This window comes from Glarea lozoyensis (genome assembly GCF_000409485.1).
Source record: "Glarea lozoyensis ATCC 20868 chromosome Unknown GLAREA6, whole genome shotgun sequence".
NCBI classification, from domain to species: Eukaryota; Fungi; Ascomycota; class Leotiomycetes; order Helotiales; family Helotiaceae; genus Glarea; species Glarea lozoyensis.
The window spans coordinates 2258-21233 of NW_007361001.1; the positions used below are offsets into that span (position 1 = coordinate 2258).

General features: G+C 42.0%; 3 protein-coding genes across 3 annotated transcripts; all 3 read right to left on the reverse strand.

Annotated features, from left to right (window-relative positions):
* Positions 1-11068: 11068 nt before the first annotated feature.
* Positions 11069-12798, reverse strand: GLAREA_02298 (MFS general substrate transporter; the record flags this gene model as incomplete). Its single annotated transcript, XM_008087384.1, has 6 exons — positions 11069-11145; positions 11195-11653; positions 11891-12003; positions 12050-12327; positions 12384-12528; positions 12578-12798. The coding sequence occupies 6 exons, from the start codon at positions 12796-12798 to the stop codon at positions 11069-11071; spliced, it is 1293 nt and encodes a 430-aa protein (XP_008085575.1).
* A 1888-nt stretch (positions 12799-14686) lies between these two features.
* Positions 14687-15409, reverse strand: GLAREA_02299 (uncharacterized protein; the record flags this gene model as incomplete). The annotated part of the gene is made up of 2 exons (XM_008087385.1): positions 14687-14935; positions 14984-15409. 2 exons carry the CDS (start codon positions 15407-15409, stop codon positions 14687-14689), a joined length of 675 nt encoding a protein of 224 aa, XP_008085576.1.
* A 1140-nt stretch (positions 15410-16549) lies between these two features.
* Positions 16550-17931, reverse strand: GLAREA_02300 (SET; the record flags this gene model as incomplete). Its single annotated transcript, XM_008087386.1, has 3 exons — positions 16550-16974; positions 17020-17108; positions 17156-17931. 3 exons carry the CDS (start codon positions 17929-17931, stop codon positions 16550-16552), a joined length of 1290 nt encoding a protein of 429 aa, XP_008085577.1.
* Positions 17932-18976: the final 1045 nt, after the last annotated feature.

Sequence of the window (18976 nt, forward strand, 5' to 3'; positions counted from 1 at the left end):
AAATATAGAGAGTATATAACTCTCTACTCTATATCTATAAAATAAAACTAATTATATAGCGGTAGCGAGCGCTAGATTAATTTTAGAAACAATTATTTCTTGTAGACTACTAAGTAGTTATACTTCGACTTCGATATTATCGTCTTATAGTAAGAGAATGTCCGTTTTATCAATATCTAGCCTCTCGGAATCCGAGCTACTACTACTAGAAATATAATCTCTATTAGACTATAAATCGTTATCGGATCGATAGCTAGACAGCCTAGCTTCGACGGGGGTAATTTCTCGTAACGCTTTCGCCTTTATAGTTATAGGTTTACGGCGTAACTCTATTTCTACGCGAACGTCTAAGGAAATTTCCTTTTAACGCGGTATTAATATTATAGCGTCTTAACTACTATCCGAGAAATAATTATTAGATAGTAGTTAGAGAAGAATATTATTATCTCTATTAATATACTATAGAGAATCTATTAAGGGCGTATTAATAACTAGCGAAGTAGATTAAGAATAACTATAATAGAATTATTATTAAATATACTATTATATAGTATTAGAATATAATTACTTTATTAGAGTAGAATCTTAAGGTTTAGGTAAGGTCTAGTAATCTTCGTTCTAAATTATATTAGTTAGGTATTATCTTTTAGATATTTAATATTTAATATATTATATTAAGTATTAGAGGTATTACCTCGATAGTATATTATAGACTAATAACCTCTCTCTCTTTCCCTTTATCTTCTCGCTAAAGGTTAGACTCCTTAATACTTTCTAGCGAAATATCTTAAAGAGAACCTATAGAATTGTAAGTAATTTCTAAAGGGGGTTAGATAATAGGTTACGTAATCGTAGAAGCCGGATTTGCTAGAATAAAACCTCTATAAGTATAGGATTTATAGTATAATAAGTAGGCTTAAATATAGATTATAACTTCTATAAGAGAAGGAAGTTAAAGCGAAGGGCTAGGCTATTATAGGCGAATCGGTAAAGAGAATATAGGTAACCTAGTTAAATAGAAGGGTTTATATATAGGCGATAGACGTATTAACGAAGCTAGGATAGTAGAGAGTTAAGGGCTTTTCGACGTCGATCGGGTATAATATCGAGGTTAGATTAATAGTTAGTCGGTTAAGTTTAAAGGGGGCTCTAAATCGTTGTTTTGACTTACTCGACTACTTAACTATATAACTCGAGTAGTTGTCTAAGGTTAAGTCGATAGTTCTATTAGCGCGGAAATATCTTAAATCTAAGTAGTAGTAGAAGGGTAAATTAGAGGGTTGCTTCGAATTTTAATATTTAGAAAACCTAATCTTCGACGTCTTTCTTAGGCGGTAGTAGCCTTTCTACGCCTTCTTTCTATACTATTAAGTCTTAGTCGACTAACTAGTTTCTTTTTAGGTACTATAACAAAGTTTAAGGGTAGTTAAAAGCTAAGAATACGTAATTATTATAATATAAACCGTAATTATATTACCTAAAGAGAGAGTAAAAGAGAAGAGGGGCGGTGGCAAATTACGTGTATAGGCCTAAATTAATTAGGGGTAAAATTTACATAATATAAATCTTAATAAGAAAGGCTCGCGTATAATAATAGAGCGATCCGAAGTCGATTCTATAGTATATCGATATCTATATTACAAAATAACAAATTACAATCGATAGAGTTATAAGTTATTATCGAAGATAATAGTATAGTTTTTATACTATAGTAGTATACTACTTATATTATCTATATAGACCTAAATTATTTGGCGGTAGTTAGTAGCTATATCGAGAAGGTATTCTATCTTAAGTACCTCTACTCGCGTATAATAATAGAGCGATACGATATTAATTCGATACTAAATAGATATCTATATTAAAAGATAATAAACTTCGATCGACGAAGTTATAAGTTATTATCGAAGGTAATAGTATAGTTTTTATACTATAGTAGTATACAGATTACGTATATAGGCCTAAACTATTTGTAAGTAATATTGTAAATATATAATAACTTAATACAAACAAGTCGCACGTAACTATAAGTTAGTTTCTAGGTAGGTATAGTATATATTTAATATAATACTAAGTTGTATCTATTTATTTTCAGTATTAATTAAGACTTTAGTCGATAGAGTTTTAGTAGAGTTACGATGTCGACCCGAAGCCGCCTAGCCGCAAAGCCGCCGCTAAACGTATAGACTTTAAAATTAATTTCGTAGTTTTATAGTTAATATTTAGATAAGGCTCGAAAGTCTTCCGGGTTTTCGAATAGCTTTTTATACTTCTAATACTATCTAGGTATTTATTTTTCTATACTCTTACTAGTATTCTATAGAGAACCCTCGGTTCTCTTAAAATATCTAGACACTTTAGAGAAGGTAGCGCTAACCTCTCTCTAGTCTTTAAGTTACTATAAACCCTTATAGATATATCTTCTATAGGTTACTATATTAGTATACTAGTCTATTTCTAGGTTATATTCTTAAAACTAGAGTATCTCTAGAATAGCCTTATAGTCTCTAATATCTAAAATATCGAATTAGATATCCGCTTTATATTTATCTAGAAAAGATAGTTTAGAGAGAACTATAGTCTAGTCTACTATTTCTTTATTATAATTAGTATTAGTACTATCTACTAGTTAAAGTATATATAGTTCTATACTAGTAATAGAAATATTTAATTCTCTTACTATATTATATAAGATAAAATTTCTAGTAGCTTCTAAGTTAAGTATAACCCGGATTTTCTTACTCTAGATCTTTATTTCTACTATAATTTATTCTTATTTATTAGTTACGTAAATCTTATATAAGTTTAAGAGAAATTCTATAACCTCTATATCTCTTATTAAGTCAACCTAAACTCGATAATAAGCTTTCTAAGCCTTTAGACAGTAAGGTATACCTAGATATAGAGTATTTATATTAGGTATTAGAGCTTCTTATTAAGCGAAGATAGGTATCTACTCTTCTATAAAGAAGGCTTATTTCTATAGTTATTTTCCGAGATATTAGCTAATAATCTTCTAAATATCTCCGAGTTTAAGTAAGTTTACTAACTAAGATAGGCGTATTAATAAGTCTAACTACTTAGTAGTTATTCTATCTATCTCTTTCTAAATAAATACTACTCTTTTAGTATTAATATATATAACCTTATAGCGAATACTAGTCTCGAAATTCTCTCTAGTAGTCTAATTAGTTACTATAAAGTAGTAGCTATAACGTATCTTCTAAAGATTCTCTTCTTTAGTAGCTCTATCGAAGTACTAGTACTCTTCTAGTCTTAGTCTAACCTTCTCTTACTTAGAATAGAATAAGTTACTATTCTCGGGGTCGGCTATAGAGTAGTAGCTATTCTCTAGACAATATTCTTAGTTTACTAGTAGCTATATATTATCTCGAGTTTCTATATAGAGAGGTAGAGTATTAGTACTAGAGTATACTAGTATTAGTATAGTCTAGACTATATAGTATATTATTACTAACTAGCGTATAGTGTTAAGCTATTTTCTTAGGTCTTTATAGTTATCCTTATAGTAAGAGCTAGCTAAATAGCTAGACTACCTATACTTATAATAAAGTCTCTTCTTTTAGTATTACTATCTTTTCTTATTAGAGAGCTATCTCTATTATAGAGTTTTCTTAAAAGCTACGTTTAATTATCTAGTATTACTACGTTACTTATAGTACTCTTTATAGTAAATATCGGGCTTTCTCTATTTCTTATAAAACTTATAAAGATAGTTATCTAGTTTAACTATCTCTTTAAATATAGTTACTATATTATAGTAGACTTACTCTTAGTATACTAGTTCTTCTTTAAGGTAGTATTTTAATTCTTACTAGAAGATCTTAAGTAGTACTATAGTATTCTATCTAGTCTCGTTTCTATAACGTTAAAACTCTATAGTATAGTAAATTATAAAGCCTATTTAGATAAGGGCTAATAGCTTATATATAGTAGTTCTCTTAGTATTAATATCTCTAAATATTTATTATATTTCTATCTTAAAACTTCTAAAATCTCTAAAGATCTTTTAGGTTATTGCTATTATACTAGCCGGCTTATTATTATATTTAAAGTAGTCTCTAATAAAAGGTTAGATCTAAAGGTAAGTAGTATTCTTTAGATAAGACAAGGCCTATAGGACCTTATACTTTTCTTTACTAAACTAGTCTTTATTAAAGGTAAAGTAAAGTTCGGTCTAAATAAGAAATATTTCTAACTTTAAGCGTTTCTCTACGTATTATTTAGATAGTATAACTTTAAGTAGTACTACGTTTTTAATAGTAATATTTCTTTTATTATTATCTAGTATACTAATATTATTACGTTTCTTACCGCTTCTTTATATCGAGTTAGTAGTAGAAGTAAAGTTAATATAACTAGCGGTTAGGCTAATGTTAGATAGTAGAGTAGTCTTTTTACTAGATAAAGCTATTATTAATAATTAAGATATACTTAGAATAGATACTTAAAGTATAATAATTTAGATATACTATATACTATAGATAGAGGTTTTATCGAGTTAGTATATAAGTAAGTATATATAAGATTATTAGGTTATATACTCGAAGGTATATTTATTATAATAAGAGTAAGTTAAATAGATAATATACTATTACTATAGTAAGTTAAGTATAAAGCTTCTATCTAAGAAAATTATAATTATTATATAGAACTTTCTACTTTACCTAAGTTCTAATAAGTTTAACGAGTTTAATAAGTTTAATAGCGAACCTAGCGAACTTATTAAACTCTTACTTATTACGTAATACTACCTAAAACTAGGGCCGATCCGCTAACTTAAATATACTAATATTAACTAAATTAACCTATTAGACGGCGGTCCTAGAAACTACTTAATTTCTATAACCTCGCCTAATCCTAGAACCTTTAGTTCTAGGAGTATTATAATACTAAGGCCGACGCTACTTATAATATAGAATTCTTAGTTCTAGAAGTATTATAATACTAAAGATAATACTACTTATAATATATTATAACGTCGAGGCTAACGCTACTTATAATACTAAGCTTATAGTTATAAAAGTTAAAAGAGAGATATAGTAATAGCGAGCTAGTTAGTAGTAAGCTATATTTTAAAAGAAAAGTATAAATTATAATATAATTATAATTAAGTATATTATAAATATATTATTAATTAATAATTAGAAAAGTCCTAACTCTAATCTAACGTCTATCTAAAGTATTCTCCGCTCGGCTAATATATTATAATTAAAGAATACAGTAAGTAGAATCTCTTGCCGGCCGCTCTACTACATAGTAGCAAGGAGCCAGACAGCTCCGATCCAGGGGTCTCGATGTTTCATTCGTCGAATAGCGCGTGCACGAAGTCTCCATCCATTGCAGGCGAGGGAAGCCGACGTTGGCCTGTCACCAGACTTCTTTCACAACTCTCCCCTTCCTACCAGATAGCGCATAAGCCCCCAGCGGCCCAGCTGGAGACTTGCCATGGACGGCTGGCAGGGCATCATCGACGATGATTTTGCGAAAACGATCTCGACAACTTTCAGCCTGCCTTCCGCCCAGGATGACGACTACGTGTACCGCGCGGACCATTTTGCGATGACAATGGCACAAATACAGGATCAGCTAGGCTCAGGAAAGCTGCAATACAAGTACATGGCACACGGGGAACAAATTGAGGCAGGTCCCATCCTCGAACGACGGGTTGGCTGAGTGTTGACTGACTTCCAGGTTCCCCTCGCAGACATCAAAAGCTACACAGCAATCTTTGCGCCGAATACAGACACGTCGAAAGCGTTAAACTCGTTCGCCGCCAACGCGAAGAAGCAGTCCCCCCGAGAGACGGTTGCGCGATATCTCCTGTCGAAACGGATGCCACCAAACTTCCCGCTGTCCAAATCGAAGGCTCATCGCAATCCATATTATGACATTTGGGCATTCACGTGCGAGCAGATATCCTTTCTGGGTCCTCTGTCCGACGCATCGTATGCGGATCCTGCGGCTGCAAAGATATCACACCCGATGCTTCCTGTGCTGTACCATCATTTCGGGTGTGCAGTCCCAACATACGAGGTGTTAAGCATAATTTCCAAGCTTGTCAAGGACACTGGGGCGGAAGGCGTGATCGACCTTGGGAGTGGAAACGGATACTGGTCATATCTGCTGAGAAACATGGGGATCAGGACCACGGCTGTGGACAATATGATCTCTGAATACCGGACGATGTGGATTCATGATCATGTGAAGATGGATGGGGTGGATTTTTTGAAACAGAGCAAGCAAAACAGCGGCGACCATGATGTACTCCTTATGGTGTACCCGGTGGTCGCTGGGAATTTTACAGGCAGGGCGGTAAAGGCTTACAATGGAGATTCAGTGGTCATCGTGGGCACACAAAATGCCAACCGTTTCACTGGCTTCAGTGACTGTACTGTGGAAGAATGGTTCGTCGCACAGATGCCAGGCTGGGAGCTCTTCTGCAGAGTTGCAATGCCGTCTTTCGCGGGGAAGGATGATGCTATGTTTGTGTGGAGGAGGAAGATCTAATTCCCTGATGAACGAGCAAGCACGTTATCCCTGTCATGGAGTGCAGTGTGTTCAAGAATTATTGAAGGATCTCTTTGTACTGCCAGGTTAGCTCCAGCTGCATTGCTCAGTTGTTATTCAATTCGGTTCGCGACCGGCAAAGGCGACTAGGCTCGTTTCCTCCAGCAGTTGCTCAGCGAAAATTGTAATACCATATGACCTTTGTTCGCTGGCAGCCATGTATGATTCTACATTTCTTACTTGTCAATACTGGGCTATATCCCGCATTGCAAGCAATCGTCAATCGGTAACGATAGAATCTTAACTGACATTGCCAAGATGTCGTTTTGGTTCCCTCTCGTTGCGATTCGATTTCCTTGTTGTGGTTTTGTTTCTTGGAATTTTGTTGCTGGAAATGTTTCATGACACCCGAATCTGGAGATCAAATTTACTCTTTCACACTCATTTTCCTCTGGGACAAGACATGTGGTCGTGTGGGTGCTGTGATCTATCTATATGCTCTCTTCCTCACACAAACAGAACTTGTTTTGGGATGGAGCCTCTTTGGCACGCTCAGCTCGGTCGCTGTTCACGAATGAATGAGTACAAAAACATATCACATGAACTTAGTACCACAGATGCAATATATCTCGAGCTTACCTGACCAACGAGCACCATTCTTTCATGTTTCTCCCGCCCACGACGGGGAGCTCAACCAATGTTGTGGTATGCGCTTGCGAATTGATGAGCCATCGTTGATAATGCGCTTGTATTGTACAACTTAGAATTAGCACCAAGGACATCACCAGTATTTCTTATCGAGCAAATCATAACGGACAATGTAGCTATGGAGACTGCGAAGATTGTACTCGAGATGCCTGAATGTGTTGGAATGCCTAGTGGGAAACTGTCGATATGAAGCAGGAGGAGATCCACCAGCAGGTCTTCGAATATATTCGGGCACATTCGGCACTTCCACACTTGAACTCTACTATCAATGATACAATGACAACCTCCCCAAGGGGTGCACAATTCAAGCTCCGAGCCCGCAAAATTCCACTGCCAGGCTCCTATCAACTCCTTGTTAAGAACCAGGCCATCGAAATCAATTTCGTTCACAATTTCCAAGAGAAAGTTGGTTGCAAGATATCCTCGTGACCTATTGTAATTGGAGCAGAAGTTGCTGGCGGTAGATACATTCAGAAGCTCAAAAAGACTGCCAGGCCATAATCGCTAACACGCACGTCCAAGTCTAAACCGTCGGTGATGATGCGCAGGATATCCGGGCGTGAAACAGAATTCCTGAATATGGACTCGGTGGTCACGGATCTCTCCAACAATATACCTCCTCATTAACGGCAGCATAGCGCCGCTTCTGGATCACATTACATTCGCCCAAGATGCGCGGGGGACAAGACCGGCAGTACGTCAAGAGGTTGTTGGTCAGCGATATGCTAGGATCATCGCGATGATATCCTGGTGTTGAACATTGTAAAGGATGATGCGAACAGACCCATCCATCATGGCTAGCTGCTGCTTCTATGGGCCGCACATCGCCAGTTGTTGCCAACACACTATCGGCCGCTAATAGATACGACGATTCACAGCTCTGCGCTACCACACCTTGGGATGAGAAAGAGTCGCAACCTCAAGTAGTCGAGCTAAACTCCAGCGTTAGCTGCAGTGATGGTGAACAATGCCTGTGCTGTCTGGTTTGATTAACGCGGGTTTGCGAGAAAGGTTAAAGAAGGAATAGCATGTCCCAAGCCTGGAGATTGAGATTATTCGGGGAGGACTGGAGACATGCGTTGCGAACGCATTGAACAGATACGGAAAAGGTGTAAGGGCGACAATGATCGTTGTACCACTTATTGAGTAAAATACCCATAGCATGAAGTGTACATAGTTTAGACAATTTCTGAATCTTCTTCCCGCCTTTCCCAATTTAAGCTACCAGTGGAGAAAGTCAACGGTTAACCTTAGCTATAATGCGAAACTTTTTTCACGCTCGCATTTACAAGGACGTCTGGAAGAAGGCACATAGCGGGACATAGGAAATCAATGCCTGCATCTTGCAAAAGAGCATAGAGCCAGAGTGCGAATAACCGCCCAGGAGATCCAGGAAACAGACCCCCAGAAGCAGATAATCATAGATCACCACATCCCGGATTACTACAACTAATGGGACGCATAATATGTGGTGCTTGATTGTAGAAGTCAAGACTGACCGCTCGGATCCGGAGCCGCCCATTTGTGCCGATATTCTAGTATATCCTGCTCATTACCGGCTCAAGACTTCTGAATACGTCGATAGGATTGTACGTCAGGAGGGAGGATACGTTCCATGGAACACTGTATATGTGCGACGGGTCGTTGTCTGTTTGGGTGCGTGCTGTTAACTCGGAACAATATCTTTCGTTTACTTGATATCTCTTATCTCCTGTAAGACTGTCGTGTGTCTCAGCCCAGCTACGCGGTGTTTAATTGCACCACCGTCTGAGTACTGCCAAGCGTTCCAGACGGCCTAATTAGTCGCGTAGACTATTACCCTTTCTTTCTCGACTCCTTTGTGATTCTTAGACAGTAAGATGATCATCTTACCACGAAACTTATCTAATGTTTCATCACTCTTAGTCTTATTGCCTATTCTAGATGGACTAGTTGCTGTCCAACCTGGACGAGGATAAGTATAAACGAGCTCTGGGTTGTTGTCCCAGAAGACTTTGAAATCTACCCAGAATTGATGCCTGTCTTCCGCTTCCTCAAGCGACACAGCTATCGTCACCGCCTCAGATTTGAAGCGACGCAAGAACACCTGAGTGCTTATGAGCACTGCCAACCAGGTGCAGCTTTGGGGGACCCATGGACCATGGGTGGTGTGTAGACATTTATAATCACCGCGTATGAAGCGGCAGTCGAGGTAGCGAATGCCGTCAGCAAGCTACTCGTAGACCGACCGTTCTTGACATATAGGATTGGCGTTGTCCTACTTACGCATTAACGCTAGCGACTGACGTGTGCCCACATGGTTTATTATACTAAGCTTTGGGTTGTCAGGTACGTTTTCCATCCACCTAGTAAACGTTTGGGTTGTCGATATCATTCATTCTTTTAAGATACCAGTGCTGATTTGCGCCATTTTCTAGTTGTTGACCTTAATACGCGTAACTTCCACTGGAGGAGGATGATACTCACTATGTTCGTACACCAAATCTTGACCATGGCTTTGGCCACTGGCACAATCTAGCAATCTTTCTGTATCCTCACGCCACCACACACTTTTCACCAAAAGATCAGGGTCTCTACTACTATGGTATGACGACTACAAACCTCCAGCTTTCACCTTTGCTGTCATCGATGGTTAGTCGTCAACTTACTTGGTGTTATGCATTACTCACTTTTGTTTGAAGCTCCATCTTTGCCACCATAGCATGATGCCGACCCATCCAGCGTAAACATTGAAATTTTATTCGGTTGGCTATGTAATAGCGATCAGCCACCATCGAGTCCAGTAATCAGGCGTGACTACTTGAGAATACTGCGAGAAATATTCCTGTGTTCAGATTGAAAACGACATGTGTTATATCTCCTAGGGTCTTGGCGATCATCCAGCGTTGGTTGACTAAAGCTCCCTTGTCAAGTCAGACTTTATGTTGGAGCATTGAGACTAAGGTCAAGGAAAGAATTCAGTGGGTATTTACTAGGTCTACACATTAACAAAGTTCCAATCGCCGTGGCTCAAATCTAAGGCTTGATTCCTCATGACGTTAATCAGTTGTTAGCGCCCTTCTGCCATGGGGTCATCCTACATGCAAGTCAGTAAGACCAAACACCATCAAACGTATGGGATACGAAGACCTACTAATTTACTTCTATCTGACATCGTTGCGTAGTCTTGAGGACGTGCAATACACGGTTCTAGTATGTTTATTCGATTTAAGTGTCTGCAGCTGGGCTTAGGCCTAAACTTAACAATATCTGATTTTCCGGAGGACGAAATGACCAACTTTATAGCAGAATTGTTCTGATAAATAAGCTACTTATCACATACGTAGAGTTGGGGGACTACTATACACGAACGTAACTCATTTAATTGATCGACGTCTGCGGAACGATGTACCTTGTTGTTGGATTTTCTAGACATATTCACGCAGAAGAAAACCTCGCGATATTTGGCGCCAGATGACGATGTCCGAACCGTGCTGTCTAAGACGGTTTGGTCGTCTATTTCAACCACTCAGCAGCCTTTTCGTCTTTCCACTACGGTGTGACGAGTCGACCCTCGTGCTGGCAACATGGTTGTAACTAGCGATGTCTCAAAAGCTTTTGCGCTCATCAACTGATACTCCATATGTGCAGTACATTCCACGTTCGAAGTACCCCTTCCATGACAATTACCACTGGACCACTTTAAATGTTGATTTTGTACCATTGCCAATTCCTCAAACTTATACAGATGCAAATCTGCTTCTTGCCCTCAGTGCTTTTCCATATCGGAAAAACAGACATCTCACCGCGGTGGTCAGCTGAAATCTACGACTCGGATCTTCATAATCACTCACGGAAGTGGCATCATGGCTAGGGTTATAAATGCAAGCAAGGATGTAGCCCATTGGTCGTCGAGCCTTTTGTACACTGGCCGGGTTACTGAAAGGCTCACTGTGAGCTGGATATCAATACGTACTCTGTTCCCCAAAAAGCGGAAATGCTGCAGCAAACATACATCTAGCAAAAGTGTTCGCCGCCAAAGCAGAAGCAGCGTACGCCGGGTATGCCGCGACGAGAAATGTCCAAATGCTAGAGAAGACCAGGAAAATGCTACACAAATTAGCTCGGTTCATAAAACTTCGGAAAGAGTGTACATGCCCCCCACCAAAGAGAACAGTCGCAATCATGGGCACGATCCAATGTATAGATCGATATGTGGTCCAACCAAACCAAAACATGCTCACGGTCACAGCAACGGCTCCAAAAATAGCTGGTGGAAGACGAAACTCAGGTTCAGGTTTTGGAACCTTTTCTTCACCATTCCGTTTTGCATCGGCCTCCAAGTTCCGAACGAGTCTGTCGTAATTCTTACGCCAGATTGGATTTGTGCATGTCGCAAGTACCGTACCCAGTCCAATCCCAACGAAAGACAGCCCTGTCTGCCACAAATTAAATTCATGATTTGTACGAAAAATTAATACGAACGCTCCAAAAAATAAGTAAAGAACACCTAGTAAAACAGCGGAATAAATGCAAAGCAAAAGGCACATCGGCTCCAGAGCAAGCAACTGAAAAGGGCGATACATGGAGTGTATCAACGCATTCGACAAGGACTTCGACGCTCGTATGATTTCGGAGTTCGACTTATACGTTTCGATGCCTGTGACCTTACGAGTTGCAAGTGCCTTTCGGTATAACAATGTTGGCTCATGTGTTTCGGGGGTAAAAATGAGGCACAAAAGTAAAATCCCTGTCCAGATCATGAGCACGTAAAACGACCATCGCCTAACCTGGTCAGTGTCGTAATATTAAGTGGAGTTGAGATACATACCATGATGCGAAAGAATTAATAAAACCGCCAATAACGGGACCAACAGCAGGGCCAATAAACGCTGCTACAGTGTACACCGTCATGGGATTCTGAATTTCAGAAGGGACGAACAGATCTGCCACCGTGCCAGCGGCCACGCTGAGGAAAGCGCTCCCCGCTAATCCATCCAGAAATCTCCCAACCAGCATTGTTTGGATATTTTGGGCGACAGCGCAAGGTACCAGAAACAACAGGAACAAGAACATCGACATTAAGTATATCCATTTTCGTCCATAAAACTTCACGTTAATTAGCACGCAATATCAACTGAGCCAAATTCGACCAGGTGACGAACTTCGGACAGCGGGCTTGCCATCATAGGCCCAACAGCAAGTCCAACGACGAATAGGGAGAGACCCAGTGTTGCAACTTCCTGCGAATTTCCAAATTCTTCGTGGAGTTGCCCATAGCACGATGTGTAAAGTGAGGACGTACAAGTACTTCCGATGTTAGCAAGTACATCATGGAGCTAGGCAATAGAACACCTACACGAGCAATGACCCCATCGAGACCACGGTAACACACAGCCATTTTCGTATGGTGTGGAAATTCCTCGGATTTTTGAGATCACGATCATCCTCCCATCCGACGAGAAATCGATTATCGATGACGGGTAGCTCCAATGGCTTTTCCGCGTCATGCACCGGTAGGGATGTGGTGAGAATATAATGAAGCTCTGCTCCCGGAGTAGTGTCTGCTGCGGAAGACATCTTCACGAAGGGGTTATAACCGTTTGAATCTCGATAACATGAGACCCGGCTGTCTAGGGGTAAGAGTGAAAACGTGGAATTGGGTTGAGCAGAGCGATCTTTTTATATGAAAAATCTGGCCTCGAAGATCTACATGCTACATACTAAACCCTCAAAAGCATCTTTCGTAACTTCATGAGTAAGTAGTAGGTAGCGTACATCATTGGCAACGATCGTTGGTGTTGTGCTTAACCCGCCACGGACCGGACCAGACTCGGAGTTTGTCAGCCGGCGACATTATTATCTGACTAACCCCTGTCACGCTGGGAAAAAATAACTGACAAGGTAAAATTAAACATCCTCAGGTACTTGACCAAATGTGAGATAAGAGTCTCATCGGCTGGGTACTCAGATCATTGAAGTGCCAAAACTCAAGATACGATAAGCCCAAATCGTCCCCGATGGGCAACGCACTTTGAAAGGGGATTCGACACTGATACTTGCGCTCGTGAGGCTGAAGTAGAAGTATTTAGCGTATAGTTAAGACTATAAAGTTCGCCAGTCGACCTCGCTTGCACTCCTCAAGAGAAGTACATGCGCTGGAAAAGCTTGTCCTGAAACTCTTAAACATTGCTCTGCAACAACATTTCGAGGTTTGGGGATAAGCTAAGACATCATAGCAAAGCCATCGCTTGACGTAATGGAAGGACGATCTAACTTCAAGAGGTGAGGACATCGCAGATGGGGAGAAGACCCCTGGTAAAATAAAGAGAGTTACTCATACAACATTCTACAAAGTAAACATTTACTTGTGACAATTTTGACCACGTCTCATTAGTATCTCCATTGGCAAGAGCGACTTGCGCGCGAGTCAGCAACAGGTTCTGCGATTAATTCGTTCAAGGATGGGAGAGGCAAACATCGGCTTGAAACAGTGCCAAAAGTAACAATAGCTTAGCTTAGTCAGTATACGTAAAGCTTAGGAAGCTTGAATTTATGGCCGGAGCAAACACTGTTGCGGATTTGCTGGAGTTCTATCGCAGCAATTTCCATACTGCACGGTCTAGTTGTACCGCTTCCCATGGCTGCACGATTGATATCGACATATCAAGACCGGCTCCGGTCTTGACGCTGAAGCTTGGAGAGCCGTCCTCGCCACGTGGTTGGCACGCTCATTCATTTCGTTGGCGAAGTCGAGGTTGTGTACAATGTGATAGAGCGTTGGGCGCAGTCGATCGACGCTGAGGAGGTGACTGCGCGGACGATGTAATGAGATGGAAGGCTGAGATGTCGTGGTGAGGGATGCCCAGGTGAGTATCATCGGGCGCCCAGCCCCTGGGCAGCCGGGGAGTCCGTACTTCGTATGGCTGACTCATCCAGATCACCCACTGCACCGACAGTACACTTCTTGATTTCAGACCCAGAGACACTCCTGTAGCTACATAGGATCTCAAAGCGTCGAGAGGAGAGCGACGAAAACATTGCAAGGGCGGTTTTCAAGCCAATCCGTCGAGAGCCGCAGCTGGGATATTGCCTGGGTGAAGGATCCAAAATCCACCACAACCTGACAGCATCCCGTGTTACAGATACTTCTCATATCAGTAAGCAATCCGAAAACGGGAGTCTGCAACAAACCCTGATCGGGGCTGGTCGTGTCGGTGCAAGATGGGATCATCTAGGTAAGAATGCGGTGAGGTGAAGGAAGCGACAATGATAATTTACATCTCCAGCTGATTAAAATTTGCAGGATCTTACGTTGAATTGATCAAAATTTGACTCAGATTCTCTACATACAGCAAGTATTTTCCAGCGACCAAAGATGAAGCAAATTCATCGACAACCATGGCCAAGATGCAAACGCCGCCCCACTGCCATTATCTATACAAACCACTGAGGGTTATTTGAACTATCAACATCTTTCCCACTCCAGAGCACCCAGTGGAACAAAGTTATCGTTCTGTGGCCCAGACCCTCCATCGCCATATAACTCGATAGAACCGACGGGCGACGAGCTCGATCCTCTGGACAGGCTCACGCGATGATCAACAATCAAAATTCCTCCTCCGCAATTCGAATGAGGATATGCTGGGCCTGGTGCAGGATCTGAAAAGGAACACTCGCCATTCCTCGGCCCCGAGAAATCATTGCGAACAGTTCCCTGCTATAATGTTAGACGGGATCATTAGGTAGAGCGAGATTCTCTTACCTGAGAACCGACACCTGCAATGTTGTAGGTGGTAATAGATGAAGCTGCAACTCCGTCCTGTAGGTTTACTCGCGTAGTCATCGATGTTGATCCTGCATTTTTCCCTCTCACGGCAAACCGCCAACCCGCTGCCGTTTGTATGGAGAGTTGCACCTCGCAATTTTGGGTTGACTTGCTTATTGGAACGTTGGGACCGATCTGAGCTGAGATGCCGTCAAAGAACCATCTGCCCGAGTTGATCTGGGCATCATATTCTTTAGAGGCGCTTCCTTGAGGACAACCAGAGCCCGAGTACGCCATGCTAAGAAGCTTTGCTTGTGCGTCGGAAGGTGCAGAATTTATAGCTAATGTTTCCATTGGCGCTGCCCTTGTGAACGAGAGGTTGAGAAGGAGGAGCGTGAAGGTTGGTTTCTGGAGGAGCTGCATGATTCGTTGTGCTAGTTATTGAACCTAGATCTAGCTTGGGTTGATTTGAGAGAAGGGTATCGTGAATTTTTTATTGATAATGATCTAGTACTTGTAAGCGTTTTCTGAGAAGTGGTGCGGAAACTAGGAGATAATCAATCATCTTATATATTGCCACTTGAAGGTAGACATCAGTTTGAATTACTTAACCATAAGAGACTCACGGTGAGGCCGTAGATTGACCTTTGTTGCTTAGATTGAATCAATATCGTCGGTCGGTTGGTGGGTAATTGTAAAATTTCTTTCCCGTGATAATTGGCTGTATTGCTTTCGAATAAAGTTTCGCGAACTTGATTGCCATAAAACATATTAATTATGTCGCATGATTTGGGTGATCATTCTCGTATCAGACAATAGATCTGCCATCAGGCAACCGTCTCAAGGGATTGACTTTATATTTCGGGCTGTGTGAAAGCTGCGAATTGGGTCGTGAAGCTGTCCGCGCTCACCAATTTCTGGGACCATCATGGAGGAGGTTTGCAGCTTCATTTCTGTCAATGCGGTTACCTGCGGTTAAGCTAATCTGCAATCTATAAAGATTTCATCGCCTCAACTAATTGTGACATAGGGAAACAACGGCCACAAGGAGTATGCAACAAATTGATATCTTCGGGATTTGTGATCGCATAATTTGAATGCCATGACCACATGGGAAGGCACAGTGGTGACCTGAACCCGACCAGCGACATCGAAGAATGGCCATCTCTAGCGGGTCTGAACTGGAAGATGAAAGCGACGGGAAAGCCGAGGTGTAGTATAGCACACGTTTGCATAACATCTGCAGGAGTTTCATGATCATTGCTATTTGGGGGCAGGAGGGGTTTGAAAACACAACAAGGCGGAGTGTGAGATGGTATCCATAGAGCCGGTCCACTCAAAAATACTGGGAACACACAACCTAACCGGGCTGGGTAAATAGGCAAAATTCGAGACAAGGCCACCCCGAAACTCAAAGGGAATTAACTTGTGTAATTGTATTATTCAGCCCGGTCTTGAGTGAGCGAGCTTGAGATCCTCAAGTAGGTATACAGCTCTTGGTGATACCGTTGCGGACTAGGACAGGTAGTAACGTTCCTAATTCTGTTAAAAACTTACGAAACATCATCTGAGGCGGTACCTCCAACTCCAGTGGCTCTTTGGCTCTTTCGCGATACTTTCCCATAAACCAAAGTCCGCCGCAGCGGGACCATTCTTCATTCTGACGGCTTCCCCAGCCAAACGTGCATATCTTACCGCTCGTCTCGAATCCCCAAAAGAATTGTAAGTGAGCGCGGCGAAGCCATACGGCAGGTCAAGAAACGAATCCAGGCCATGACTCTTATACAGACGGATCAGTTCTAGGGCATCTTCGCAAGTTGCCGTACTATTCTCAGCCCAGTCGCCGAGCGTGCTTTGGATCCTGTTGATGTTTTCCAGGTCGTTGTCAAAGGCAGCTCTGTTGGCGCACAGGGAACAAGAGCAGTTAAACCCGAAAGAATCCATAAGGTGTGACTGCCGGTATTTGGTCTGCTGCAACGGGGATGTATCTACACGGTGAGCAAGTGAAACTTAGGGCGAGCGAGCAAACCTACAGGATATTGTAATTTCCTCGTCCTCCACGACAGGACGAGTAACATATACATGGTGCGTCAAGAGCGATGCATCCAAGTAGTACTGCGCGCTATTCTAGTCAATAGGTGACATGAAATTCGTTTCAAGTTTGCTCACTTGGGCGCACAGTCATGATTCAACCGTGCGGGTTCAGGGAATATCGCAAGGTGCATCTTGCCGCCAACTTGGATTTCAAAAGCATTGGATTTCAAAATATCTTGAACGAAGACATCCGGATTGCTGTACATGCGGGACAAGGCGAGGTAAGATGACCTTGTGTTTGGAGGGAGCTGATCGATGGCTTTGCGAAGAAACCTCTCGTTGTCGTGTATGGGTAGGATCTTTTCCATGCTGACTATCAAGACTGGGGTAAACGCGGTGAGATGATCGCCTCTTTCCAGTTTGGTTGTGGCCATCATGGCTTGCCCCTTTCCTGGTAGTTTTCGAGTATGCCACCGTCGACGCTCGGAGTTCACGCCCTCTAGCACTGTCCCATCACGGAAGGGTTGAAGAGTCGCGAATTTTTGAGCGATCGAAGGCGTGGTAAAGATGGAAACGCCGCGGCCATTACCAAAACTAGAATTGGTGTATACGCAGAGTTCGCTGGCGAGATCTTCGAGATACGGGGTGCAGAATGGGGGATATGACCATGGCGAAGAAGAATCGAAATCCACGTAGACCACAACCACCTGCGATGGGTCGCTCGCGTAATGCAGGAGGGTATTGCCAGACGTACAACAGGACTCAACTGCTAACCAGCGAAGCGCATCGTTTGAGCAGGAGAAGGAGATTGCCGCACAGATGGGCGAGATAGTATGGCAGACTAGAGAGAGTCCCAACGCGCAGTGTTTTACGCGGCGAGTGATGGTGCGAGTGAGTGGGAGCAACTTCATAGATGCGGATACGAAGAGGAGGAAATAATCAGAAGGGAATTATCAGCTTTAAGGTTACTACAATGTCAGCATTGCAGCCGCCAGCATCCAGAAATGCCAGTATATAAAAATCTCGCCAATGTACGTGAAATCACAATGTAGAAACCGACGATGTGTAAGGTGAAGAACATACTGTACGGAGAATCTATATTCCGCTAAAAACAACAACCAGGTTTGGACCCAAGGTTTTGAGCGCATATATATCACCTTTTCGAGTCCCGCAACACATCAGACGGATCTGTGCCACGACGGTCAGTCCTGCCAACCAAACCGACCGATTCCTTTTGATCGTCCAATCCACTAACTGCGAGTCTAACCAGGTCGAGGTGCAATAATACGAAGGCGTCTCCCTACTTTGAAGGCACGCCGACCGACACTTGGTGCCGAATACCAGACTCGCGATGGGATGGCAATAGCAGTGGCAATATGTTCGGCTTCGAAGCATGCATTCTCTTCCCAGGAACATCTCGCAGGAACTGTCGCATCCAGATTCCATCTTCTCACAGGAGACTCCGTCTGTATTCAGACGCCAACCCACATACGAGCACGGGGAAGAAACAGAGATGTCATCAGCAGATTCAACAGATACCGAGCAAGCTGGTGAGCTTGATGCCATTTTTGGAAAAGCAGTAACTTCGTTTGGTGCCATGGTGTTGGGTCGACGGGATGCAGAAGCAATGGCTTGACCAGCCGATTACTGGGTGTTGGATTTGCCTGAGAGCATTGTAAAAGCAAATTTGAAGGCTTGCCATTTACCGTCAATCTTCAATTGACATCTCTCAAACTTCCAGACGCGCAAGTTGCGCCTGAAGAATATTGAACAGCGTGGCGGACCTGTCGATGGAGACACCGAGAATCGGAAGGAAGATACTACAACTCCCAACTCGATACCATCGCAATATCTCATTGGGTCTGAAAGTCGCCTCAACGGGAAAGATCAATTCTCATTTTCAGGAGTGTCTCCAATATAGCTGAGTACATTACCTTTTCAACCTCATTCATGATC